Source organism: Cucurbita maxima, unplaced genomic scaffold (genome assembly GCF_002738345.1).
Source record: "Cucurbita maxima cultivar Rimu unplaced genomic scaffold, Cmax_1.0 Cma_Scf00024, whole genome shotgun sequence".
NCBI lineage: Eukaryota > Viridiplantae > Streptophyta > Magnoliopsida > Cucurbitales > Cucurbitaceae > Cucurbita > Cucurbita maxima.
In genome coordinates, this window is record NW_019272040.1 from 1,447,461 (window position 1) to 1,473,503 (window position 26,043).

General features: G+C 38.1%; 5 protein-coding genes, 1 long non-coding RNA gene and 14 other non-coding genes across 23 annotated transcripts; 17 read left to right on the forward strand and 3 right to left on the reverse strand.

Moving 5' to 3' along the window:
• The first annotated feature begins 2,212 nt into the window (after positions 1 to 2,212).
• On the forward strand, positions 2,213 to 2,285 carry TRNAR-ACG. Its single transcript has one exon. It is a non-coding gene; the product is annotated as a tRNA-Arg (tRNA).
• A 181-nt stretch (positions 2,286 to 2,466) lies between these two features.
• Positions 2,467 to 2,539, forward strand: TRNAR-ACG. Its single transcript has one exon. It is a non-coding gene; the product is annotated as a tRNA-Arg (tRNA).
• Positions 2,540 to 2,699: 160 nt separating this feature from the next.
• On the forward strand, positions 2,700 to 2,772 carry TRNAR-ACG. The gene has a single exon. It is a non-coding gene; the product is annotated as a tRNA-Arg (tRNA).
• A 154-nt stretch (positions 2,773 to 2,926) lies between these two features.
• TRNAR-ACG lies at positions 2,927 to 2,999 on the forward strand. Its single transcript has one exon. It is a non-coding gene; the product is annotated as a tRNA-Arg (tRNA).
• A 70-nt stretch (positions 3,000 to 3,069) lies between these two features.
• TRNAR-ACG lies at positions 3,070 to 3,195 on the forward strand. Its single transcript has 2 exons — positions 3,070 to 3,106; positions 3,160 to 3,195. It is a non-coding gene; the product is annotated as a tRNA-Arg (tRNA).
• A 21-nt stretch (positions 3,196 to 3,216) lies between these two features.
• On the forward strand, positions 3,217 to 3,289 carry TRNAR-ACG. Its single transcript has one exon. It is a non-coding gene; the product is annotated as a tRNA-Arg (tRNA).
• Positions 3,290 to 3,310: 21 nt separating this feature from the next.
• TRNAR-ACG lies at positions 3,311 to 3,383 on the forward strand. Its single transcript has one exon. It is a non-coding gene; the product is annotated as a tRNA-Arg (tRNA).
• A 21-nt stretch (positions 3,384 to 3,404) lies between these two features.
• On the forward strand, positions 3,405 to 3,477 carry TRNAR-ACG. The gene has a single exon. It is a non-coding gene; the product is annotated as a tRNA-Arg (tRNA).
• A 21-nt stretch (positions 3,478 to 3,498) lies between these two features.
• On the forward strand, positions 3,499 to 3,571 carry TRNAR-ACG. The gene has a single exon. It is a non-coding gene; the product is annotated as a tRNA-Arg (tRNA).
• A 21-nt stretch (positions 3,572 to 3,592) lies between these two features.
• TRNAR-ACG lies at positions 3,593 to 3,665 on the forward strand. The gene has a single exon. It is a non-coding gene; the product is annotated as a tRNA-Arg (tRNA).
• A 70-nt stretch (positions 3,666 to 3,735) lies between these two features.
• Positions 3,736 to 3,808, forward strand: TRNAR-ACG. The gene has a single exon. It is a non-coding gene; the product is annotated as a tRNA-Arg (tRNA).
• Positions 3,809 to 3,878: 70 nt separating this feature from the next.
• On the forward strand, positions 3,879 to 3,951 carry TRNAR-ACG. Its single transcript has one exon. It is a non-coding gene; the product is annotated as a tRNA-Arg (tRNA).
• Positions 3,952 to 4,528: 577 nt separating this feature from the next.
• Positions 4,529 to 4,601, forward strand: TRNAR-ACG. Its single transcript has one exon. It is a non-coding gene; the product is annotated as a tRNA-Arg (tRNA).
• A 1,219-nt stretch (positions 4,602 to 5,820) lies between these two features.
• Positions 5,821 to 5,893, forward strand: TRNAR-ACG. Its single transcript has one exon. It is a non-coding gene; the product is annotated as a tRNA-Arg (tRNA).
• A 60-nt stretch (positions 5,894 to 5,953) lies between these two features.
• On the forward strand, positions 5,954 to 7,032 carry LOC111497926. Its single transcript, XM_023148943.1, has 2 exons — positions 5,954 to 6,058; positions 6,748 to 7,032. The coding sequence occupies exons 1-2, from the start codon at positions 6,003 to 6,005 to the stop codon at positions 6,917 to 6,919; spliced, it is 228 nt and encodes a 75-aa protein (XP_023004711.1). The 5' UTR covers positions 5,954 to 6,002; the 3' UTR covers positions 6,920 to 7,032.
• Positions 7,033 to 8,604: 1,572 nt separating this feature from the next.
• LOC111497922 (monothiol glutaredoxin-S1-like) lies at positions 8,605 to 9,654 on the reverse strand. The gene has a single exon (XM_023148938.1). The coding sequence runs from the start codon at positions 9,132 to 9,134 to the stop codon at positions 8,820 to 8,822; it is 315 nt and encodes a 104-aa protein (XP_023004706.1). The 5' UTR covers positions 9,135 to 9,654; the 3' UTR covers positions 8,605 to 8,819.
• Positions 9,655 to 11,219: 1,565 nt separating this feature from the next.
• On the reverse strand, positions 11,220 to 14,630 carry LOC111497853 (OTU domain-containing protein 6B). 3 transcript variants are annotated; one of them, XM_023148835.1, is made up of 4 exons: positions 14,422 to 14,627; positions 14,196 to 14,247; positions 12,877 to 12,966; positions 11,220 to 12,256 (listed from the first exon to the last, which is right to left on the reverse strand). In XM_023148835.1, the coding sequence occupies exons 3-4, from the start codon at positions 12,960 to 12,962 to the stop codon at positions 11,398 to 11,400; spliced, it is 945 nt and encodes a 314-aa protein (XP_023004603.1). In that variant the 5' UTR covers positions 12,963 to 12,966; positions 14,196 to 14,247; positions 14,422 to 14,627; the 3' UTR covers positions 11,220 to 11,397. The 3 variants fall into 3 exon arrangements, with proteins under 3 accessions (XP_023004603.1, XP_023004602.1, XP_023004601.1); XM_023148834.1 differs by having other exon boundaries at positions 14,196 to 14,278; XM_023148833.1 differs by lacking the exon at positions 14,196 to 14,247 and having other exon boundaries at positions 14,422 to 14,630.
• Positions 14,631 to 15,855: 1,225 nt separating this feature from the next.
• Positions 15,856 to 21,365, forward strand: LOC111497919 (monothiol glutaredoxin-S11-like). 2 transcript variants are annotated; one of them, XM_023148935.1, is made up of 2 exons: positions 15,856 to 15,941; positions 20,101 to 21,365. In XM_023148935.1, the coding sequence occupies exon 2, from the start codon at positions 20,870 to 20,872 to the stop codon at positions 21,182 to 21,184; it is 315 nt and encodes a 104-aa protein (XP_023004703.1). In that variant the 5' UTR covers positions 15,856 to 15,941; positions 20,101 to 20,869; the 3' UTR covers positions 21,185 to 21,365. The 2 variants fall into 2 exon arrangements, with proteins under 2 accessions (XP_023004703.1, XP_023004702.1); XM_023148934.1 differs by lacking the exon at positions 15,856 to 15,941 and adding an exon at positions 16,508 to 16,596.
• On the forward strand, positions 16,596 to 18,151 carry LOC111497924 (glutaredoxin-C11-like). The gene has a single exon (XM_023148940.1). The coding sequence runs from the start codon at positions 17,658 to 17,660 to the stop codon at positions 17,964 to 17,966; it is 309 nt and encodes a 102-aa protein (XP_023004708.1). The 5' UTR covers positions 16,596 to 17,657; the 3' UTR covers positions 17,967 to 18,151.
• A 1,841-nt stretch (positions 21,366 to 23,206) lies between the features above and the next one.
• On the reverse strand, positions 23,207 to 24,426 carry LOC111497933. The gene is made up of 2 exons (XR_002720694.1): positions 23,891 to 24,426; positions 23,207 to 23,597 (listed from the first exon to the last, which is right to left on the reverse strand). It is a non-coding gene; the product is annotated as an uncharacterized LOC111497933 (long non-coding RNA).
• Positions 24,427 to 26,043: the final 1,617 nt, after the last annotated feature.

The following is a 26,043-nucleotide window of genomic DNA, read 5'->3' on the forward strand; positions in this document are numbered from 1 at the left end:
ACAAAACCAGAGACTCTGGATTCGATCTCAGCCCTATGGTTGTACGACTCAATGGCCCAATGGATAAGGCGCTCGGGTTGTACGACTCCATAGTCCAATGGATAAGGCGCTGGTCTACGAAACCAGAGACTCTGGGTTCGATCCCAAATGGGGTCGTCCATATCAATTAATCAAGCCGCCCAACTCCTACAGTGGTACGACTCCATGTCCCAATGGATAAGGTGCTGCTACGAAACCAGAGACCCAGTGGGGTCGTCCATATCAATTAATTTTCATTTAAATCCTACGGTCGTACGACTCCATGGCCCAATGGATAAGGCGGCGTCTTTGGTTTCGGAGACTCTGGGTTCGATCCCAAATGAGGTCGTGGAGTCTCGAACCCGCATCGTTAGCTTGGAAGGCTAGGAGTTGTAGTCGATGTTGATTCATCATTTTGAACGTCTTTCGGCTCCTTTATGGAAGATGGATAAATTCTTACATGTAAGATGTAAAGAAAAAAAAAATAAAATGGCACCCATATATAACACTAAGGTAGTTTGTTTCCCGCTAGTGTTTAATAGCTATTTTGTTTTGCTTCAATCTCCCTTATCCAAAGAAAAAATTGAAGATTTGGTTACGATTAGAAAAAATTCAACCTTTATCCATGGATCCCTTATTCCTTCCATTGAAAGTATTGATCCAATTCGATAAAATTATGTTTCGTAAGTCGTCCATATCTATTAATTTTCATTTTGAAAATGGATAAAGAAATTGATCAAGCCGCCCAAGTCTTACCGTCATCGACTCCATGGCCCAATGGATAAGGCTGTAGTCTACGAAACTAGAGACTCTGAGTTTATGACCATATCAGGAATTGATCAAGCTTGCAAGCCGCCCAAGCCCTACGGCTCCATGGCTCGGATAAAGGAATTGATCAAGCCGCCCAAGCCATATAGTTGTATGATTCCATGGCCCAATGGATAAGGCGCTGGTTTACGAAACCAGAGAATCTGGGTTCGATCCTCATTGGAGTTGTCCATATCAATTAATTTTCATTTTGAAAATGGATCAAGCCGCCCAAGCCCTATGGTCCAATGGATAAGACGTTGGTATATGAAACCAAAGATTCTGGGTTCGATCCCAAATGGATTCATTTTAAAAATGGATAAAGGAATTGATAAAGCCGCCCAAGCCATATGATCATATGACTCTATGGCCCAATGGATAATGTGCTCGTTTACGAAACCTGGGGTCGTCCTTTGATTTTGAAAATGGATAAAGGAATTGATCAAGCTGGCTACAGTCGTACTACGTATCAATTAATTTTCATTTTAAAAATGGATAAAGGAATTGATCAAGCTGGCTACAGTCGTACTACGTATCAATTAATTTTCATTTTGAAAATGGATAAAGGAATTGATCAAGCCGCCCAAGTGCTGGTTTATGAAACCAAAGACTCTGGTTAGATCTCCAATTGGGTCGTCCATATCAATTAATTTTCATTTTGAAAATGGATAAAGGAATTGATCAAGCCACGAAACCAGAGACTTTGGGTTCGATCCCCAATGGGTAAGGCGCCCAAGCCCTATTGATGACTACATGTCTCAATGGATAAGACATTGGTTTACGAAACCAGAGTCGATCCCTAGTGGGGTCATAATTATCAATTAATTTTCATTTTGTAAATGGATAAAGGAATTGAAAAGCCGCCCAAGACCTAATGCACGACTCCATGGCTCAATGGATAAGTCGCTGGTCCAATCCCTAGTGGGGTCGTTCACATCAATTAATTTTCATTTTGAAAATAGATAAAAGAATTGATCAAGCCGCCCAAATCTTATTGTATGACTCCATGTCTCAATGGATAAGGCGCTAGTCTATGAAACCTGGTTTCAATCCCCATTAAGGTTGTAATTATCAATTAATTTACATTTTATAAATGGATAAAGGAATTGATCTAGCCGCCCAAGACCTATTGCACGACTTCATGGCCTAATGGATAAGGCTCTGGTCTACGAAACCAGAGACTCTGGGCAGAGTTCAATCCCTAGTTGGCTTGTCCATATTAATTAATTTTCATTTTGCCCAAGCCCTACGGTCGTACAGACTCCATGTTTCAATCTCTGGTTTCTTCTCTGGGTTTGATCCCCAATGGAGTCGTCCATATCAATTAATTTTCATTTTGAAAATGGATAAAGGAATTGATCAAGCCGCCCAAGCCATACAATTGTATGACTCCATGGCCCAATGGATAAGGCGTTGGTCTACGAAACCAAAGATTCTAGGTTTGATCCCCGGTGGAGTCATCCATAACAAATAATTTTCATTTTATAAATGGATAAAGGAATTGATCAAGCCGCCCAAGCCCTATTCCATGAACCAAAGTTCAATTCCCCGTTCAATTCCCCGTGGAGTCATCCATAACAAATAATTTTCATTTTGTAAATGGATAAAGGAATTGATCAAGCCGCCCAAGCCCTATTGCATGACTCCATGGCCCAATGGATAAGGTGTTGGTCTACGAAACCAAAGATTCTGGGTTCGATCCCCAGTGGAGTCGTCCATAACAAATAATTTTCATTTTGTAAATGGATAAAGGAATTGATCAAGCCGCCCAAGCCCTATTGCATGACTCCATGGCCCAATGGATAAGGCGTTGGTCTACGAAACCCAAAATTTTGGGTTCAATTCCCAGTGGAATTGATCAAGCCTTATTGCACGACTCTATGGCCCAATGGATAAGGCGTTGGTTTACGAAACCAAAGATTCTGGGTTTGATCCCCAGTGGAGTCGTCCATACAAGCCCTATTGCATGACTCCATGGCCCAATGGATAACGAAACCAAAGAGATTCTGGGTTCAATTCCCAGTGGAGTCGTCCGTAACAAATAATTTTCATTTTGTAAATGGATAAAGGAATTGATCAAGGCGCCCAAGCCTTATTGCATGACTCCATGGCCCAATGGATAAGGCGTTGGTCTACGAAACCAAAGATTCTGGGTTCAATTCCCAGTGGAGTCGTCCCTATCAATTAATTTTCATTTTGTAAATGTATAAAGGAATTGATCAAGGCGCCCAAGCCTTATTGCATGACTCCATGGCCCAATGGATAAGGCGTTGGTCTACGAAACCAAAGATTCTGGGTTCNCCATGGCCCAATGGATAAGGTGTTGGTCTACGAAACCAAAGATTCTGGGTTTGATCCCCAGTGGAGTCGTCCATACAAGCCCTATTGCATGACTCCATGGCCCAATGGATAAGGTGTTGGTCTACGAAACCAAAGATTCTGGGTTTGATCCCCAGTGGAGTCGTCCATACAAGCCCTATTGCATGACTCCATGGCCCAATGGATAAGGTGTTGGTCTACGAAACCAAAGATTCTGGGTTTGATCCCCAGTGGAGTCGTCCATACAAGCCCTATTGCATGACTCCATGGCCCAATGGATAAGGTGTTGGTCTACGAAACCAAAGATTCTGGGTTTGATCCCCAGTGGAGTCGTCCATACAAGCCCTATTGCATGACTCCATGGCCCAATGGATAAGGTGTTGGTCTACGAAACCAAAGATTCTGGGTTTGATCCCCAGTGGAGTCGTCCATACAAGCCCTATTGCATGACTCCATGGCCCAATGGATAAGGTGTTGGTCTACGAAACCAAAGATTCTGGGTTTGATCCCCAGTGGAGTCGTCCATAACAAATAATTTTCATTTTGTAAATGGATAAAGGAATTGATCAAGGCGCCCAAGCCTTATTGCATGACTCCATGGCCCAATGGATAAGGCGTTGGTCTACGAAACCAAAGATTTTGGGTTCAATTCCCAGTGGAGTCGTCCCTATCAATTAATTTTCATTTTGTAAATGTATAAAGGAATTGATCAAGCCGCCCAAGCCCTATTGCACGATTCCATGGCCCAATGGATAAGGCGTTGGTCTACGAAACCAAAGATTTTGGGTTCGATCCCCAGTGGAGTCGTCCATAACAAATAATTTTCATTTTGTAAATGGATAAAGGTATTGATCAAGCCGCCCAAGCCCTATTGTATGACTCCATGGCCCAATAGATAAGGCGTTGGTCTACAAAACCAAAGATGTTCAATCTGGAGTTGTCCATATCAAATAATTTTCATTTTGTAAATGGATAAAGGAACTGATCAAGCCGCCCAAGCCCTATTGCATGACTCCATGTCCCAATGGATAAGGTGTTGGTCTNCGAAACCAAAGATTTTGGGTTTGATTCCCAATGGAGTCGTCCATATCAATTAATTTTCATTTTGTTAATTTTCATTTTGTAAATGGATAAAGGAATTGATCAAGCCGCCCAAGCCCTGTTGCATGACTCCATGGCCCAATGGATAAGGCGTTAGTCTACAAAACCAAAGATTCTGAGTTCGATCTCTAGTGGAGTCGTCCATATCAACTAATTTTCATTTTGAAAATGGATAAAGGAATTGATCAAGCCGCCCAAGCCCTATCGACTCCGAAACCAGAGACTCTGGGTTCGATCCCTACTGAATAAAGGAATTGATCAAGCCGCCCAAGCCCTATTGCATGACTCCATGGCCCAATGGATAAGGTGTTGGTCTACGAAACCAAAGATTCTGGGTTCAATCCCCAGTGGAGTCGTCCATATCAATTAATTTTCATTTTGTAAATGGATAAAGGAATTGATCAAGCCACCCAAGCCCTATTGCACGACTCCATGGCCCAATGGATAAGGCGTTTGGTCTACGAAACCAAAGATTCTGGGTTTGATCCCCAATGAAGTAGTCCATATCAATTAATTTTCATTTTGAAAATGGATAAAGGAATTGATCAAGTCGCCCAAGTCCTATGTACCACTCCTTGGCCCAATGGATAAGGTGCTAGTCTACGAAACTAGAGATTCTGGCTCTGGGTTTGATCCCTAGTGAAATCGTTCATATCAATTAATTTTTGTTTTGAAAATGGACAAGGGAATTGAATGGGCCGACTCCATGGACTAATGGATAAGACGCGGGTTCGATCCCTAGTAGAATCATCTCGTTCAAATAATTTTTCTTTGGAAAAAGGAGGAAAGAAACGACGTTGTTCTCATCAGTGAAGATTCTGCGCTGGTCAAAACAGAATGCGAGATTCTTGGTTCGATCCCCATTGGAGTCATTTTTAATCCATTATTTTTCTTTTAAAATGGGGGGAAACAAGCGGACGTCGTTCTCATCGCGAAAGATTCGGTCAATGTGCCGGCCAAGGCGGAACCAGAAGTTCTGGGTTCGATTAAAGAAACTATCTTGACTTGACCGGTCGCGAAAGATTCTGTCAATGCGCCGGCTAAGGCGGAACCAGAAATTCTGGGTTCGATTAAAGAAACTATCTTGACTTGACCGGTCGCGAAAGATTCTGTCAATGCGCCGGCCAAGGCGGAACCAGAAATTCTGGGTTCGATTAAAGAAACTATCTTGACTTGACCGACCGAGGTTTACCGTCGTACGACTCCATGGCCCAATGGATAAGGCGATGGGGATCCATATGACTGCTTCTTCTCTTCTTTAACCATTAACATATAACTCTCTTTCTTTTTCTTTATTAATTCTTGGCTGGCTCGTAGGTTAGTTAAAGAATTCACCTCAAGATGAATTCTTGGCTTTGTCAATTAATTTTCATTATTGAAATTGAATAAAGAAATTGAACATGCTCACAAGCCATATGATCGTACATGGCCTAATGGATAAGGCACTGGTCTACGAATTCAGAGATTCTGGGTTTGTTTTTATCCATTGTTTTCCTTTTGAAAATGGACAAATGAACTAAACCCTCCGCCCAAGCCTAAGGAATTATAGCGACCGCCCAAGCCTCACGCTCGTACGACTCCATGGCCCAATGGATAAGGCGCTGGTCTACGAAACCAGAGATTCTGGGTTCGATCCCCAGTGGAGTCGTTTTATTTTTTTTATCAGCTTATTTTTCTTTGAAAATGGGGGAAGCAAACGACGTCGTTCTCCATGATATAAATTTCTCCGTCTTAGGCACATCACTAAAATTTCAGACATGCCAGTTCTATTTTCTCGACTGGGAAATTCCATCCCCTTCTCCGGCCTTTTCAGGTAATTCCTCAAAACTAGTTTCTAGAGATTCTCTTACTAGCGTTGTTTTGTTGAAAACTTTCTGTAACCTATAACTTTTGGACCAAGAAATGTCTATTCCAATGAATAATGTTACTGATGATTTGGTTTGCTTAGTAATACAATCGCGTCGGTCAAATTCTTGTTAATTTGTAATATTGATGTCATGGCGAGTGCCGGAATCGCAGTTTTATCATCATGTTTATGTGCATGTCTTTGTAAATTTGATTTTGGTGGCTTTGTTATTTCTTTTGCTTGAGAGATGCTAATTTCTAAATTGAAAAATTGTTGGTACTATGCTTATGCTGAATTAATGTGATTGAGGGTATCTTAATGCAAAATCTGATGGTAAGGGGCTCTAGAAGTGTTCTGTACAAACAGGTTTTGGTTAATGGAACAAACTTTTTATTGAACGAGGTCTGATTAGCTACTTTTTTCAAGTTAATTCTCTTTGATGTTTTTGTGGATGCTCTATTTCTGTGAACTAAAATTCTTGCATACTTGTGAATATTGATTTTAAGTTTAGATCAACTTTAACTCTTATATTAAGGAAAGTGCACAATAACCTTAACTTTACAGCCCACCTAATTACTTCTAATCGCAGTTTTGAAATACAGAAGCATAAAGTTGTTTTTTAGGACTACTCTTAATGTTTTTATTTCCCCGTATAGGCAACTGGAGCAAGAGATGGAAACTGTCATAAGGGTTTTGCAGCCTGGACCTTTGGGGATTATTGAACACAAGTTTTCTGCTGAGGAGATTCGCTGGGCACAAGCCACTGTTCGCGAAGCGGTAAATAACTGGCGAAGGAATACATGTATTGAAAAACAAAGTAGTATGTGAAGTAATCGTAGTTAGGAATTATACTGTTTCCATAGAGATTTTGAATGACATGTTGTGTAATTGCTTTATGAGTTTCTGAATAAAAATTAGATTAAATAGTGATATTCACTAAACTTGAAATAAAAATTCAACTCAAAAAGTATGATATTGATAAAAATAGTAAGCCTGCAGAGCATTTTACTTTCACTTGAAAAAACTTGTGTGGGTCTTCCAAACAAGGCGGGAATGGAGTAGGTTTGTGAGATCTCATATTGGTTGGAGAGGAAAACGAAGCATCCCTTATAAGGGTGTGGAAACCTCTCTCTAGTAGACGCGTTTTAAAACCTTGAGGGGAAGCCCGGAAGGGAAAACCCAAAGAGGACAATATCTGCTAGCGGTGGACTTGGGCCGTTACAAATGGTATCAGAGTCAGACACCGAACGGTGTGCCAGTGAGGACATTGGGCCTCAAAGGGGGTGGATTGTGAGATCCCACATTGGTTGGAGAGGGGAACGAAGCAACTCTTATAAGGGTGTGGAAACCTCTCTCTAGTAGACGCGTTTTAAAACCTTGAGGGGAAGTCTGGAAGGAAAAGCCCGAAGAGGACAATATCTGCTAGCAGTGGGCTTGGGCTGTTACTGGGAAGCAGCTACAGCTATAGCCTATAGTTGGTTATGTAGATTTTTTCCTCGGTAAATTCTACTAGTAACAGATTGTAGTGACTAAAAAGGATGCATTGGGGGAAGAGAGTCAGTAGAGTGCGATGCAAGGGAGGGAAGCAAATAGTCATTTAGTAGGAAAGAACTAGAGACTTCGGTCTTCATTTTGGAGAGCACCAGACCTCTTGAATGCATGGTAGTTTTGTAGCTCTTCTTTGTAAATTCAATACAATTATCAAATTCACTTCTCTAACTATATCAGAATTCTATATTGGACATTGAGCTAGCACATGAAGAACATTATTTGGTATCTACTTTCTTTCTCCCAAGTGTTCATCCATTGCGTCCTTTCATTTTTGGCTTTTCTTTTCTTTCTTTCTTCTTCTTTTTTTTTTTTTTTAATTTGAAAAAAATGCTTTTCTGCCCTATGAATATTGCTGTTATCTTTAGCCTGCCAATGGATATTGGTGTTATCCAAAGTAATCTTGAGTGATTGAAAGAAAAACATTGTCCTTAGCATTTGGTAGTGCTTTTAGTGTAAGAAGAAAATTTCTTACTGAAGTTGGAAAATCATGCTCCTTTTCCTTCTGTATTCAGTTTGTTCCCTTTGAGTGGTCTAGCGAAAATTTTAAGAACCTCATGACCGCACCTTGAGTTAATAATTTCATTGAAGAATTTAGATGTCTTACCTTGGACAAGAGGAGTTGTTTAGCTGAAGTTTGTTGGATAACAATAGTAGAAAGAGTTATAGTATGCTGCTTGAAGGATACAAGGCCAATGGCTAGAATCAACTTTTAGAGCTTATTACAGACTATCCAGGGAACAAACTTGTAGAGTCTCTTCACACGGATATGGAAATAACTTGGTTCTAGATCCCCATATCCTGACATGACCAAACCCTCCAATGCGTTCCGAACCTCAAACTCTAAGGGTTCACAAATCTTAGGACTCACAAAGCCCTAATTGTTCTAGGAAAGATCTAATGGCTTTGATACCATTGTTATTGTGAGGCCAAATATGAGAGAATTCAATTGGACAAACGACTGATAAGCTCTTAAATGTACATATATATTGTAACAATCCGTATGTGTTACATGAAGAACAAGAGGGCAAAAAGTGCTGCGGTTCTTAACTTTGAAAGTCAAAATAGAGTTGAGAGTCCCAAAACGAACCTACCAAAAACGAAAAAGAAAAAGTAGTAGAAGAAGACATGTATTATCATCAAATTTCTCAAAAGTTGTGTTGAAATTGCGGCTTTTGATTCAGAGCCATATAGCTCTGGCACTTATGAGCAATGGCATAAGCTCATTCCTGACCTGCAGGCTCATGAGCTCTTTGGCACCACCAATTAACTTCTGCCCAATGAACACAGCAGGCACACATGGCTGGCATCCTAGTTGAACCAGCAGTGCCTCAATCTGCTGCCCATTGGGTATCTCGTCAAGCTCATACACAGTAGGATTTGCCCCATAGCTTGATATAAGTGACTTTACTGTATAGCTCATTGAGCATTGGCTCCTGCTGAAGATCACTACTGGTTTCTCAGCTACCAACCCATTCACTGCATTTATATCCATGGCTCTTGGAAATGTAAGTCTTTCTGTTATGATAGAAGTTTTTGTTTTTCTTCTGTTAATGAGTTTAACGCTTCCATTTTGGTCTATTTATAATGATGTGGGATTTTATATCATGGGATTCTCTGTTCATTTTTCTTCAAGTTGGAATATCAGAATCTTTGCCTGGTTTTCCTTTTGATTTTGAGATTGATTAACAGCAGAAAGGAATATTAGTTTCAGGAAGCTGTGTGATATTTGATATTGACAAGGTACAGTCTCATGGAAAATGTAGACAGTTAATGCACAAAACAAAGTTAAAGGTATCATTCTGAAAGAATGTACGAGAGATTGGTGAAATTATGGAGACATTTCTTCTGCTTTTGGCCATTCTGATTATTGGAATTTACCATGTGTCGAAGTCTTAGGCATTTATTGTTCACATTTCATAATATTTGAACCACAACCAAAACTTACCCTTTCAGATATTGTCCTCTTTTGTACTTCTTGTAACAGCCCAAACCTATTCCACTTTGGACTTTCTCTTTCGGGTTTCCCTCAAAATTTTTAAAACATGTCTACTAGGGAGAGGTTTCCACACCCTTATAAAAAATGTTTCATTCTTCTCTCCAATCGATGTGGGATCTCACAATCCACCTTTTTCGGGGCCCAGCCTCCTCGCTGTCACTCATTTCTCTCTCCAATTAACGTGGTATTTCACACTTCTATTCTGTTTCTCTCTCCATATCCTTGTCATTTTCGTAGTACTGAACTTGGCTGTGCCTAACCCTTCTAGGAGCATCTGCTTGGCCGGAGATAAAAGCTTAAGGCTTATCCAATTTTTAAAAACTTATTGATTTTCCTTTTTTCCTGAGCAAGATTTGGCAGCCATTTCTAAGCAAAATAATTCAGGGAAAGGCTAAGGAAAGCCAGTGCTCGGATAAGAAAGATGCTTTGATGAAGTTATTCTTCCAGTATCTGCAAGAAGATCATCCTAGCAGTCATACATGAAGGAGTTGACATGTTAAAGGTCCCACCAAATGATCTTCTTCTTGCTCGCATTACCTCGTAAGTGCTTCGAATTACATTCCCACACGGATTTTCAGATGTGTAAAAATTTAGTCCATAAACTTTAGCAAATAACAATTTAGCCTTCATATTAAAGTTTAGTTCTTATAGTACAAAAAAAAAAAAAAAAAATGTTAAGATTTGATGAGATTTCTTACTTATGTAGATTGATAAATTGAGTTAGTAAAAATTGATACTTTATTTTGATATGATTTTTTACTTGTTAAGAACTATATTATTACGTACAAAAGAACTAAATGGTTACTTTATAGGGATCCAAATATGTTCTAAGCTCGGTGTAATAGTTGACCTTAAATTGAAACGAAAATTCAGCCAAAGAAGGGGTTACCAAATAATACTTAGCTGAGGGGACATTAGTTGCCCTTAAATTGCCTCTTGTTCCATTGAAAGGGCAAATGAAAATAGTCTGCAAATCTTTGAGCAAAAAATGATGAAAGATCAATAATAATGAGATTAGGAATAACAAAAATTTCCAGTTAAGGTGTGGAATCTTCTTGGACGAGAGATAGCCTCTCTCTACTTTGCCTTTTTCTTATCCCAAGAGCTTGATGTGAACATTTGTAACTTATATTATATTCTTGCCCTCAAGTCTTAGAGATAAGATATGTTTTCTTTAGCTTTTTTTATGAATAACAGTATCAACAACCTATAGTATGAATGATTAAGAGATTCCGTAATTTCACATCTTTCATACTTGCAAATCCATCGATTCGTTTCAAATTAAAAAATAGCAAATGTTCTTCGAGAGTGCTTTTACTGATACTTTAGATATCTTCACCTAAACAATACGAGGGTAAATCATAAACATTTTAAGATTTGATTAAAAAAACATTGATATTGAAACAGATAAGAAAATTCTATATCAAGTAGTGTTAGATCCCACATCAACTGGAAAGCGGAATGAAACATTCCTACATTCCTTATAAGGGTATGGAAAATTCTCCTTAATAGACACGTTTTAAAGCATTTTAAAATCGTGAAACTAACAACGATACGTAACAAGCTAAAACATATCATATCTAAGAGAAAATTGGCCCAATAAAAAACAACAAAATAGCACATGGAATAGTTGTAACTAAAATAACTTGCTTCAGCTAATTGAAGAAATCTGAGGAACGCTAAATATCTATGGAAGGAAACAAAAAGAACATTTTTAGCCAAAGTGGCCCTTCATGAGCGACATGATATGCCCCATTGGTCATACAGGAACCACAGAATTGTAGTGCTCCCCAAGTCCAAAGGCATGCTTATGGTATGACAGCCTAATACTTGAGTTTAGTACGCCGTCTGATTTGTACTCCTTTCCCATTTCCACATCAGGGAAGGATCCTGAAAATATTATGATATGTTTTCTAAGGCAATGGGTTAAAGCACCAAGTTCCAGCTGCCCTCCCCATGCCGCTGTGGATTCAACTTCCTTGCAGTAATTTTCAAACCTTTCGGACAGCGATTCGTTTGAATTACCTTCTACGACGTTTTCCGAGAGGAAAAATGGCATGTAATCGGTTGAATGGTCTCTCATGTAAGCCGCTACCATTTGACGAAGTTCTTGGTAATTGTATGGAGATGAACCTCCTGAAAGGAAGTCCATCTGGTTTTCGACTGCTCTGTAGAGGCAATGCCCATCTGGCTTGATTTCATTAACAGTCAAACCAAGAGGTCCAAGCTTCTTTTCCAATTGTTCATTCTCGATCATTCTATCACTCACAGTGTTACTCTGCTCCTCTTCAATTCTTCTGTCTCTTGCTGCTTCTTGTTGAGCCCTCTTCTCCCTCCGTTTTGTGCTTTTGCTTGGCTTTGAATGGTCGGATTGAGCTGTCAACGATACGCCAGCCACGGCCTTCACTAGGTTGTCGAGATTACTTCGTTCGTTTCCATTACTGCTACTATAGCCTAAGAACGCAAGTTCTTCATTATGTTTCTTTTTTAGCTTCGCAGAAAGTTGAGATATCTCTTCCTCCACCTGTTTTTTCTTCAATTTTTGTTCAGCTTTGCTACCTCTAGCCGCAGCCTTTTTAAGTTCCATTTCTTTATTCTGTAACTGTGATATCTCTTTCCTGCATGCAGATACAGTTATTGAAAAATAAAAATTCAACAAGCAATACAGACACAAAACGTTAATGACACCCTCCCCATTCTATTGAAGTCACGGTGGTAAACTGCAAAAGTAAATAATACCACCAATTGTACCAAAGGCATCAGTAAGTACACACGCTTTATTGTAGTAATTATATGGATTATACTAAAAGCTTTCGTTCGGAGGCGATTGAACATGGAAAAATATGCATATTTTAAGCATCTGAAGTTGAAATGGTTTGAGTCTGTCGCTCCTGATAGACTTAAAGAGCACAAAAATCTAGTATTTGTAAGATTACAAGAATCAAGTTGAGGACCGGATCTTGAAATGTTTTTAATACATTGCCCCCCTAGATGACTAATATCTTGAAGTTCTAATGAGCATTTTAAAACTTCATGAAAATCAAGCTGAACCTATATATCAAGTAACCAACTCTTTGTGGGGTGAAAACAAACAAAAATATACATATTTTTCTAATTCAATTACATTAAACAACAGTGGCAGCAAACATTGAAACAACAGGCTATACTCGAAACTGAGGGAAAAAAAATGATAGAAAAGAAGCCAAGATGCAAGGCGAAGTGTCAAATTTCTATTTACCTGTGCCTAGAAAGAATTTCATCACGAGTTTCATGATTCTCTTGAGATACTTTATCTGTGATAGTTTCAGATGATGCATCCTCCATATTCCTGATATAAAAGCCAGAAACAGAATACGTAACTCATCAAAAGCTTCAATTCAACTTCTCTAGTTAAAGGGCTGATTAGTCTAAAAAATATTACTTCAACAAGTGAATTCTCCTCACAATTTATCAGCATGAATTTAATGTTATTAGTACTCATAAATGTGGAAATTGATGCCTTGTATGGGGGGGGGNGGGGGGGGGGGGGGGGGGGGGGGGGGGGGGGGGGGGGGGGGGGGGGGGGGGGGGGGGGGGGGGGGGGGGGGGGGGGGGGGGGGGGGGGGGGGGGGGGGGGGGGGGGGGGGGGGGGGGGGGGGGGGGGGGGGGGGAATTGTTGATGGATTTTTTTCGAATGTAATTAAGAACTAAAAACTTGTGGGAAGCAGGGCCGATTAAGAATTAACAATTGATGAACCGCTCCTTTGATGTTATGAATGTTTCCCTCAACATTGCTCACAAAGAAAATTGGAGAAGTACCAATTAGAAACTGTTTCAATTAGAAATTATAGTGCGCTGAAGTTGCAACCATTCCCTAGTACCTACAGAGAAGCCGGCAATAGAAGGCAATACAACGTTTTAGATAGTATATAACTCCGAGTAGGAAGAACTAATAACTATCACAACTCTCTATAGAATAGTTTGAGGTATTTCATGTCTATCTGACGTAGACATAATTTTGCCGAAACGTTATATTCTTAAGAAATACAATAATAAGACAATACATCAGACCCACATCTTAAGGCCTGACTTTAATTACCAATCTCAAATCCCCTCCCCTCCCACTTAACAAAATGAATAACCACTCTCACTCGCCCCTTCCCACATTATTTTGAGCGAAAATCTTCAGCAAAGCCTTAAAATACTTCCATACGAACAAATATAATTGAAGCCAAGAAAATGTTCTGGAACCAGAAGATAACGAAACACTAGGAACAAAGATCCATGGATTCCAACGTCAACGTCTTTAGACTTTCAATAAGGATTTATGAAATCTAAGTACAGGTAAAGAGACTTCAGGAGAATGGATTAAGATAAAATCCCACGAGTTCCTTGATCTTGACACTAAATGGAGTGGAGTTGGTTGTTTTGAGATTGTCGAGATAGAGGCAAGTTAGTCAGTCAGATGCTTAAGAAGAGCACAATGTGTCCTTCAATGAACAATTTAATGAAATAAAACAACAACCAAAAAATTTCTCAAACCAGTGGCAACATGATCTAAAGAATGTCTTATCATACTTTTTTCACATGTCGTAAAACTACAACCACGATCAAGAACCGACTCCAAATATTAGAGGCAAAACTCATTTCGTCAATTTCCACTAACATTGCCAACAGCCAACCAAAATACAAAAACATGAAAATAAAAATTCAAATTTCCCTCTGTTTTGAGATAAAGACGCCAGGGATTGGGAGACTGTAATTAGAAACAAATCACATAATGGATTCAGAAGCCATACTTTACCTCGGCAACTATCTTCTCCTCCAAGATTAACTTAATTAACGACCCACACGAAGCTTCCTTCTTTGGCTATCAACAAATTCCCGTCAAATCGAATACGAAGCGCAGTGCATCAACAGCTAGGGCTAGCCCGAACAGAAGAATAAAGGAAGAAGAAACGGAACTGAGATACCTAGGGCATTGGGACGAGACGAACCAAGACAAATGTCTCTTCACCTTGAAGTGAGACTGAGCACAATTGTTAAAGATTCGCCTTAGAGTTCCCGAATAATACGAAAATGCCACTGGTTATTGAAAGCTCGGTTTGGTGGAACCGACCGTCTTTGAGTACGACCGGCCGACATTTCATCGGTTCGGTGGAACCGAAAGTCTTTATGATATGAACCCGAAAGTTCTGGGTTCGGTTTGGGTCGGGTCAATTAATGACTTTCTACGGTTTAACCGAGTTTTGCATTTTTTATATATTTTTTAAAAAATTTATTCTTTTTACTCAACAATTTTCGTTTTTCAAATAATGTTTATTAAAAATATAAAATATTTTAATAAATCCAATAGTCACGAATATAATATATAATTTTTTAAAAAATATTTTATTTATCTACTATATATTAATAACTAATTTTTCATAAAACTCAATATTCACTAATATACACCGTGACTCAATATTAAATATTTTTAATTTTTATAATAAAATTTATTAATAATCGACCATCTTAGCCTTTTATAGTGATTTTAATGCAATATTCTAAAGGATTTATATAATGCTTTATTCTAGAACAAATAACTGAAACGGAATCGACAAATATATTTAATACCGATCAAATCAATTCCAACAGTTCCTCAACTTTTTGTTTCTTTTGGCTTGCATCTTCGATCATAATTTGACATATTTCTGATTGATCGAATCAATTTCAGGAGTTCTTTTTCTTTCGGTTTGCATCATAATTGGATAAATCGTTGAAGTTTCTTCCGTCTTTTGATCGTTAGATGCAAATTCTCTTGAACATAGAACAAGGCGGTGAAAGAGATCGAAGTTTTTGGAGCATGACAAGACAACGCCGCATCTTTGTTAATGGACTATTCATTTCATTAGCTCTCTCGAGTTTTGACCTCTCAGTTATATGTCTACATAATTCAAATGGAATCTCTCAATGCGAAGAAGATTCGCGTCATATTAATCCGTGAGTAAATAAGCAATTTCCCTTGCATCTGCTCTGTATTGATGAATTTTCTTCGTTTTTTTTGACGGATTTTAGAAACTTCACGATTAGAAGAGTGATTTGTTGAATTTGTTGGTTTTGACGGCGACTTCTAAGGCACTGTTCTTTAATATTGAGATTCGCGTTCCCCGAACATGTATATATATAACTGTTGGAAGCTGACTTATCTAGCTTTACGTAATTCGTTGTATCAGGATGAGGATATGCACAGCCTATGCGTGACGCATCCAGATAATTGTGTGAGATATTTTTGGGGGCTTTTTCATTTCATGAATGGATTCAACTCAACGAACTGCAAGCAATGTATGTTGACTTAAAAGACTATTGTTGAGACTATATTAAATCATGAAGTTTTCGATAGAATGTAAACTCAGATTTTGGAGCTTTAGCTCAAATTTCTGGGATGTTATTTACTCCTGAATTGGCTGTCTCTTGAATCGATCTAATATCAGCTTCGTATTTGATGAGTGGTGCAATGCTGGAAGTGTAGTGAATAATAAAATATGCCTCGGAATTGTTTGTCAATATATATATATATATATATATATATAGAGAGAGAGAGAGAGAGAGAGAGAGAGAGAGATGATTAAATTTGCCTTAGCTTAATTTTTAAGCTTTAGATGTGGCGATGCTTTGGAAAAAGTTGAGTTCTCTAAGAGAGAGATTTGGAGATCATGTTGTTTTTTACTTAACCAATGGTTGGTTTGACCACAGTGACATTTAAGAATTCCCTATCTTAAATGATAGCAGCAAACAAATAGAATATTCTCATCTTGGAATTTTCATGCCTTTCAGATCATATAGAACAAAGATGAAGATGCATTGATAGCTAAGATTCTATAGTTGAAATCTAGAGGGTATGAAAAGTGGGTGTGGTTGTTAATTGAAATGCTGGCCTTATCCTCAACTCATGACAAGAACAAAGTTGCAGCAGAATCCTAATGAGGGAGAATCAATGGTAATGGTGACCCTTGCTTTTAATATACCAGTGAAAGTTTCTTCATATCTTACCGGAAATAAACATCTTGATGCCTTTAAAGTTAGTTTGATGGAGATATGAAAGAATCTGTCCTAGTTTCTGCATTTCAGTTATATATTTTCGTGTCCTACTACGGTGTTCTGATCCATATGTTTATGTGGACCAACAAATACAGATGGAAATGAACTGGCTAAATCTTATTAATCTCCACACCAGCTGAGATGTAGAATTCACTGTATTGTTTAAGTTGCAGCCTTCTCCAATATGAATTTATGCTACTTCCTCTTAGATTTGTTCCTTTCCTACTAGTTTCAAGTATGAATTTGAATCAGGGTCGTCATTGTTCTGAAATTAATAGACCAAAGTCTAATCCTTCTTTTAAAGGGCTGAGACTTTCCCATCAATGATGACTGTATAAGTTTCTATGGATTTTTTTGACTTATAATAAATGGAATTCTATTTCCATATCTTGTGCTCAAGATTTCCCTACTTCTAGTTATGAAATCTTTGATATTCTTGACGGCTGATCCTATCACCCTGGTTGGCTAAATAAAATGCTTTCTGGTAATGTTTTGTGTGTGGTGTATCTTATTGATTCTAACTGCAAAATGGTTTTACACATTGAAGGACACGTCTTTAGATTTATCATTACACATTAAGTGATACCATATGCAACTTCATTTGCGGAAAAGAGGATCAAGAAAATCATCGATAAGGCCCATTTTCCTTATCCAAACAACTATCTCAAGGAACTTGCCTTTTCTATCCATCTACTTGTGTCTTCCAATTTGTTTTGATTAAACAATTCAATCCACCACCCGTTCACCAGCCTTTATAAATACATTCGTTTATGCGAAGTCACCATATCAAAGCCTAAGCAACCATACAACCTTACTTCCACAGCTTCTTGTTCCTTGCTCTTCTACAAGCCTTTGCCTTTTTTCTTTTCCTCCTTTTGTGAATATAACTGCAGTCATTTCACTTATCTTTGAATATTTGGCATAAAAATCTTTGGAAGGAAGAAGAGCGATTGAATATTAATGGATAGATTGAGAAATTTGGCATCACAGAAAGCAGTAGTGATTTTTGCCAAGAGATCATGCTACATATGCCATAGCATTCAGACACTTTTTTATGAGCTTGGTGCGAGCCCTGCAATTCACGAGCTTGATCATGAAGCAAATGGACGAGAAGTTGATCGGGCTCTTAAAAGTCTAGGGTGCAACCCCTCTGTTCCAGCTGTGTTCATAGGAGGAAAGTTTATAGGCTCAGCAAAAGATGTTATTTCTCTCCATGTTAATGGGGATCTGAAACAAATGCTGATAGATGCGAAGGCCATCTGGTTGTAATGCTACAAAAGACAAAACCTGATGGCTGTCTTTGTTTCCTTTTGTGTTGTTTCCTCCCTGCCTTTATTATGGTGAAAGGGCTCTTAAAAACTGTTGTAAGAAGGCTCTGAAAGATATTCAGTTTGCTTAACGAATGGCAGGATAACTTTATAAAATGAAGCCATAATCACCGTGAGACATCTAAATGCCTGGATAACTTTTCCTAGAATTCAGTTCTTCTTTCATCTTCATGCATTACAAAGAAAATAACAAATAACAAATAGCAAATAGACATTAAATGTTGACTCCAGTATGTCCGCTACACTGTCTATGTAGGATTAGCCTTTATCTACTGAAGTAGAAAAAAACATGGACCAATTTTGTTCTGAAAATTGAATAATAAGCTAGGACAGCAGCATGAGACGTTTTTGTGTGTAAAGCTGGTACTTGTTTATTTTCAAGTCTACCTTTGATAAAAAAAATCGGAAGATGCACCACTGAGGAATTATGAACTTGCGAAGGAAATCTCCCCTTGCAAATTGAATTTTCTTCTGTTTGGAATTATTATTAGTTTTCCTGTGTGGCTGATGTTCCACCTTTGTCCAGGTGCTCTCTTTCTTTTTCGTTCGGTTTCAATCATGAGTTGCCCAATAGGGAGACGGTAGACGTTCTGACTCTCCTAAAATTTTGAGTTCAAGTCAGGGAAGAGGGATTTTCATTGCTGGAGTCTTAGTCCATCTGAGGGCTATTCTTGTAGTTCATTCTTCCGTTGGTTGTTGGATTCCTCTCCTCCTCGTGAGCAATATTTTCTCCTTTATCGGAAGTGAAAGTTCCAAAGAAAATTAAATTCTTCATTTGGTAGATTATCCATGAAAAGGTGAACACCCTTGATAGACTTGTGAGGAAGTTTCTTTCATTGGTTGGTCAATTTTGTTACATTCTTTGTCAAAAGGTGGAGGGATACTTGAATCATATCTTGTGGAGTTGTGATTTTGCATTGTTTGTCTAAGATTTTTTTCTTTCAGGTGTTATGGTTTTCAGTGTGTCAGACAAAGATGTTGCAGAGAGATAATCGAGCAGTTCCTCCTCCTTCCTTTTCGAGAGAGGGGGGGTTTTTGTGTCAAGCTGCTGTGTGCCTTGGTGTGGGGTCTTAGAGGTGAAAGGAATGTATAACCTTTAAAGGAGTTTAGAGGGACTCTTTGAGATGTTGTCCCCTCTTGAGGTTCTATATTTCTCTTTGAGCGTCAGTAACGCGTATTTTTTTTTATTACTCTTTATATCTTGTTTTACTGGATTGGAGTCTCGTACTTTAATGGGATTTTCTTTTGTGGACTTATTTTTTTGTATGCCCTTGAATTCTTTCATTTTTTTCTGCATGAAGGTTGGTTAATTATGAGGAAGGCATGTTGATAAAGACGTGCACATATGTAATTGCCAAGTGAAAATCAGATATTGTCTATGAAATACATACCCAAATCATTTTTGGCTTTACAAATTGAGTCTCAGGTCCCTTATTATCTAGTTTAAGCATTACTTTTGTTGGATAAACTATGGTTGGGTTAATTTTATCAATCACTGCATAACATTTTGGATTTAGCTAGTTAGATTCTTTACAGCAGGGAAAACCTAGTGATTCTGTAACCTTTATGCCTGCCATGAACTTTTTATACATTTTAGCCCAAACCAACTCCGGAGATGCAAATTCAGTTACTGTAGGGAATTATGCTTTATTGTTCAGCCAACATGAGCATAGTTCAACCAGTTAAAAACATACATCATCGACCAAAAAGTTAAAAGGCTTTTGGTTGAGGTTTAACTCCCCACCATTGTTGTCCAACTCAAAAAAAAAAAAAAAAAAAAAAAAAAAAAAAAAAAAAAAAAAAAAAAAAAAAAAAAAAAAAAAAAAAGAGGTATGCTTTATTGTTCAATGTCATAAAATGGCAAGCATGTGAGGTTTATCTAAAGTGTCAACAGAGGGTGTCAGTATTCGCTCCCAAGAACAGGATATACTCTGTTGATAGTCATGTGCTTAGTTATATACAAGAAATTACATTGGCTAAGGCTTCATGAAGCTATAATTTTTCAAAGAACCTGTCGATTGAATATAGGGGGAAAGTTCAACTTTCAAAATTACATATATCTGTGTGCTCACTAGGCTTTGGAGCACAACTCTGTTAGATTAATGAAGCTTGGCAAGCTCATATGCAAGAAGGAATCATACAAGTTGGTGGACAGAATACGAAGAACTACAACCATTGAAGTCTTTCTGCTCAAGGATTCAAAGAAGGTGATTGGAAGAATCTGGTATTTATTGACTGACATTACAGAACTTGTTACTTTGTTTTCATTGTTTCTTGATATCTATATTCTCATTTCCACAAACTCTGCAAAGTAGAAGACACGGTTATTGTTTTTACACGTCAGACAATGATTGATAGGATTAATTTTGATTATGTTACTAATAAAGTGCGATTAAATTATGATTTTACATATCAAATGGTTAATTATTCGTATTTCAGCATAATAAAATAGTCATGCCCACTGAATTAAAAGACCTTTCAACTTGTCCAGCCTGTTGGAAACGGTAATTTTTAAAGTTTCTTTTATTAGTTTGAGCATCAAAGTAAAGTGAACGTTCCTTTTTAGAAAAAGGCAGCATTCCTTATGTTGTCCCTATAAATAGTCTTGCATGAGAGCTCAAACTCATATAACAAGAAGCTTCGATATTAGTTTCCTCTTGCACAATTTCCCTTCTTAATATTTAAAGCCTGTATAACCATATTTAGACCAAATTTGTATAAATTTGGTCCAAAAAGGTTACAAGGTTTTAAACGAACTTGAAAGAAACCTTAGATATATCAAGTGTACGTTTGTTTCTTGGCTTCATTTCATTTGCTAGGTAAACTCTATCGTACTAAGAAGCCATGGATAAGGTTAAGAGGTTGGTTGCAGAGAGGAGTGTGGTCATATTCAGCAAGAGCTCATGCTGCCTATCCTATGCAGTTAAAATTCTATTGGGGGAACTTGGATTCAATCCTTTCGTGTATGAGATTGATCAAGACCCTGACTGCAGGGAAATAGAGAAAGCTCTCATGAGGCTTGGCTGCAGTGCACCAGTACCAGCCGTGTTCATCGGTGGAAAGCTAATCGGATCCACAAATGAAATCATGTCGCTCCACCTTAGCGGTGACCTGACCAAAATGCTGGTGCAAAGCCGTGCTTTGAACAACAAATACTAAATCTAACCAAATTATTCACTATTCTGTTGGAGAAGGAAAACGATAATAAGTTGGCACAAGTCTATTAGTGAATAGTTTATGTGATGCTATGCGTCAAGAATTATGTAGCAATTGTTTAGCGATGTAGTATGTAATACGTTTATTATTATTAATGAAGCTGCCTCCTATTTTCTTGTGTTCATATTTTCCCAGCTGAGCTCTGAACGCTTTCTTTAATATGCATCCAAAACTCAGCTGAATTCTTCTTTCCTAAATTGTTTTATCATATTACTAACTTTTTGCGACTAATCCTTCCTTTTCAGACTCTCTGAGAACTAAAGTAGCAGGAAAATCTGTCTGCAAGTATCGAAGCATAGTCGACCCCAGGTATGACTACTTGTGACTATACCTTCAATGCTTTAGAGATTTTGACGCAGTCTGAGTATTCAAGTGCCTATAAGCTCTACTTGCATCGACTACCTGTGACTATACCTTCAATGCTTTAGAGATTTTGACGCAGTCTGAGTATTCAAGTGCCTATAAGCTCTACTTGCATCGACCCCAGTTATGACTACTTTTGACTATACCTTCAATGCTTTAGAGATTTTGACTTGGTCCGAGTATTCAAGTGTCTGTAAGCTCTACTAGGATCGACCCTAATTATGACTACTTGTGACTATACCTTCAATGCTTTAGAGATTTTGACTCGGTCCGAGTATTCAAGTGCCTGTAAGCTCTACTAGCGTCGACCCCAATTATGACTACTTGTGACTATACCTTCAATGCTTTAGAGATTTTGACTCGGTCCGAGTATTCAAGTGTCTGTAATCTCTACTAGCATGGATCGCTATCGTTAAATTAGGATGCTCCATTAATCAGATACAATATTCTGGTCAAAGAACCAGTTGGACTACTTGTTGGGTCTTGGTATTTTATTAAGAATATATTGTTTAGGAACAAAATAATGTGAAATATAATGATCGGTAAAACCAAGTTTCAGATAAAAGAAATGTTGTTCTGAGATAATTCTCCATAACGATCCTCCCCAAGCTAATGCAAAAGTTGAAGGAAGAAATTCTAAACTTTTCCGGCATGTGGGGCTGGGATTCTTCAACTTTTTTCATATTATAGGCATCACATTCCATTCGTTATAATGTTTATTCTCTTTTGATTTGTGCCTTCTTATGTCTGTGATACTCCTCCCTTCAGCAGTCGGTATCATTACCATAGATTTTGTGCAGGTTTAACCTTTGATGCGAATGCCATATATAGTTCGTGATAATCAGTTCGAGCTCCACGACACACAACCTTTACTCAGGTACTTCTCTTTCTCAATTATAAAGAATATTGTTCATATCAGTTTTTTTTACCATTTTTTAGTAGTGAAATGTGAGTTTAGTGAACTTGACGGATCTGGTTTAGTTATGTTCTTCTTACTCTTTACTATCTCTGCGGATCGATAAAGAAAGGTGGTTGAAAAGCTCGTAGTTATTTTGCATAAACTTTTATGAGGATGGTCGAAGCAATTTGTGCAAATAGTTAATGGAGAGTATTGTATTTTGATGAGTTATTATCTATCACGTCGATAGATGAAAGACTACTTTAATAACAGAAGCGACCAAACTTGAGAGAGCCACTTCTGGAAGCGCTCGATGGTAATCAAAGCATCAACATATAACAAGGAATGAGTTTAGCTAATTGAATTCAATCCATAGCCCAAAAACGAAACAAAGTTGATGACTTCATAGTTATTACCTTGACCCTAAATAAGGGTTTGGTCGTATGAGTTATTTCTATCGTTTTTTTTTTATATATATTATGTAATGTTCTATTAATCTCTTACTATATATTGAAAATTTTATAATTAAAGGATTAAGAGAGAAAATTTTGAAATGATTGAAATAAAAAGTAGGGGAGTAAATTAGTAATTTATTGTTTTTTATAATTGGGAAGTTGAGCCACTCTTTGTAATATGCTATGATGAATGGCTAGTTTCTTTCAACATATAAAGTCATTCTTTGTTTCAAAGTCACGTGATAAATAGAATTTTGAATGGGCATAAGAACCTTAAATATTAACCTGTCAGCCACTCCAAATTCCAGTTGTCCAAAAAAAAAAATGCTTACAGAATAAGTAAAGATACCGGCCGTCTACTCAGGGTTCCAATCTTAACGGTTGGCAACTAAACACAAGGGTTACACTTGTTGCGGGACTTAACCTAACACCTTACGGCATGAGCTGACGACAATCATGCACCACCTGTGTCCGTGTCCCTGAAGACACCCCTCTCTTTCAAGAGGATTTGTGGCATGTCAAGCCCCGGTAAGGTTCTTCCCTTTGCATTGAATTAAAACTACATGCTCCACTGCTTGTGCAGGTCCCCGTCAATTCTTTTGAGTTTCATTCTTGCGATCGTACTCCTATCTATGGGGACCTGCTATGAACGAAGAAGAGATTTCCCATTTAGACAGAAGAAGTGAAAGAACTTTTTTTTTTTTACCTATGAGATAGATGGGGCCCGGGACAGGATTATAATCTCTGTCCCCGTCTAAATCCCGGTCCCGCCATGAGACTCTAATTCCTTCGTTTTGTGGCCTCCACTACATAACCAACCAGGCTCTTGCCTTTATCCAGGAAATTGAGAATTTGGCAAGATGTATCAATTCATTTATATAGAAACTTCTTAGAAGGGAAAGAAATAAAGCAATAAACAAAGAATTCAAAAACCTGCTATAGCCGTCGGGATCCATGGTCAATTCCGGCGGAAATTCGGTACTCGTCTTTGATCGTCCCAAGCATTTCTATATAAGTGCATACAATTACTCGTTTCTTCGATTCTCTTCCCTCTCTCAAACAATACTCGAATAAAATTAATGGCAGCGATTAAAGCCCTACTTTCCATTGCTCTTATCGCTCTTCTCTTGTTCTTCGAATCCCTTCCAACTTCCGCCGCCGTTCACCGCGGGGCTTCCACTTCTCTTGTCGGAATGCTTCGCCGGAACATCGTACAGACGACGGCGGATCATCGTCAAGTTGCAGAGAAGAAGTTCAACGTTCATATCAAAAGGAGGATGCGGATGCGACCTGTGCTAATTGGCCGCCCTAAGACATCGGCTGCGAATCGGAGCCGAGAAGCGTTCTGTGGCGTTGGATCTATGCTGTGTATCTTCGTTCTTTTGGGATTGTTCTTGTAAATCATCCGTTTCTGTAAAATTTGGATTCAGTTTTATTCATTTCATTTTATTTATATTTATACGATAAAAATTCAGGGTTTTTTTTTTTTTTTTTAATTATTATTTTATTTTAAATTTGTTTATTCTCTTGTTCAGAATGAATTTGGGTGTAATAAATCCTCGAGATTATTTGTAAATTATTTAAAATATCTTTAAAGTGATTGATAATATCAATTCTAAACACATTTTAATAAATAAAACTTAATAGAATGTCTAATAAATAAGCAAAAATTTTCAATAAAAATTCCTTTTTCCGACATTAATGTGCACGCGTACATGTACATGCACTTAATTCTTCCCAAACTCGAGCTAAATGGCTTCCACCATAGTTCTTGTTCTTTTCTTGACATCTCTATTCTTCTGGGTCGAAATATTCTTCGGATAGTAGATGATCATCATCAAGTTGATAAAATCAATGGTCGATACCTTTTCGAACGAAAGATCATATCACGATGGGCTCGAAGCTCCAAGCCCATCAACGACAAATCGGAGCTGAATGTCATTGTTTGGGATGACGTTTGTGTTGTGTCATTGTATTGTTCTTGGTTTGCTTGTGTGGGAGTTCGATTGTTCATTTCTCGAATTTTTTGAGTTGTACTTATTGGTATGGATTTAAGATTTTGTATCGAGTTTTGTGAGGTCAATTAATTTAAAATTATAAATTTCATTTAATTATTATTTATAATTAAGTCCAAATTCAAATATTTTCTCTGCAAATTTATCATCCACCGTGAAATCTTTGTAGCATGATTAAAATATCTTATTTCGTATTACTTACATGAATAAGAGATTTTGGGTTCTCAGTAGGTTCTCGTTGTTGGATGATGAAAGTCTCATGGGTTTATAAGTGAGGAATACTAACTCCATTGGTATGAGGCCTTTTGAGGAAGCCCAAAGCAAAGCTATGAGAGTTTATGCTCAAAGTGGACAATATCATACCATTGTGGAGAGTCGTGTTCATCTAACATGGTATCAGAGCCATGCCCTAAACTTAGCCGTGCCAATAGATTGACAAATCCTTAAATGTCGAACAAAGGACTCCAAAAGGAGTCAAGCCTCCTCGAAGGTACGAAGGCAGTCAAAAATGACTAAGACTCCAAAGGAGTCGAGCCTCGATTAAGGGGAGGCGTGCTTTGTTCGAGGGGAGGTGTTGGATGATGAAAGTCCCATGGGTTTATAAGTGAAGAATACTAACTCAATTGGTATGAGGCCTTTTGGGAAGCCCAAAGCAAAGCCATGAGAGCTTATGCTCAAAGTGGACAATATCATACCATTGTGGAGAGTCGTGTTCATCTAACATGGTATCAGAGCCATGCCCTAAACTTAGCCGTGCCAATAGATTGACAAATCCTTAAATGTCGAACAAAGGACTCCAAAAGGAGTCAAGCCTCCTCGAAGGTACGAAGGCAGTCAAAAATGACTAAGACTCCAAAGGAGTCGAGCCTCGATTAAGGGGAGGCGTGCTTTGTTCGAGGGGAGGTGTTGGATGATGAAAGTCCCATGGGTTTATAAGTGAAGAATACTAACTCAATTGGTATGAGGCCTTTTGGGGAAGCCCAAAGCAAAGCTATGAGAGTTTATGCTCAAAGTGGACAATATCATACCATTGTGGAGAGTCGTGTTCATATAACACTCGTGCGCTTGTTG

What these genes read in the sequence shown, in the direction of transcription:
- LOC111497926 (XM_023148943.1), top strand. Translation starts at nt 6,003, where the DNA reads ATGCCAGTTCTATTTTCTCGACTGGGAAATTCCATCCCCTTCTCCGGC. An exon ending in CCCTTCTCCGGCCTTTTCAG is followed by an intron (nt 6,059 to 6,747) that starts GTAATTCCTCAA and finishes TTCCCCGTATAG; the next exon opens with GCAACTGGAGCAAGAGATGG.
- LOC111497922 (XM_023148938.1), bottom strand. Translation starts at nt 9,134, where the DNA reads ATGGATATAAATGCAGTGAATGGGTTGGTAGCTGAGAAACCAGTAGTG.
- LOC111497853 (XM_023148833.1), bottom strand. Translation starts at nt 12,962, where the DNA reads ATGGAGGATGCATCATCTGAAACTATCACAGATAAAGTATCTCAAGAG. An exon ending in GAAATTCTTTCTAGGCACAG is followed by an intron (nt 12,257 to 12,876) that starts GTAAATAGAAAT and finishes ATCTGCATGCAG; the next exon opens with GAAAGAGATATCACAGTTAC.
- LOC111497924 (XM_023148940.1), top strand. Translation starts at nt 17,658, where the DNA reads ATGGATAGATTGAGAAATTTGGCATCACAGAAAGCAGTAGTGATTTTT.
- LOC111497919 (XM_023148935.1), top strand. Translation starts at nt 20,870, where the DNA reads ATGGATAAGGTTAAGAGGTTGGTTGCAGAGAGGAGTGTGGTCATATTC.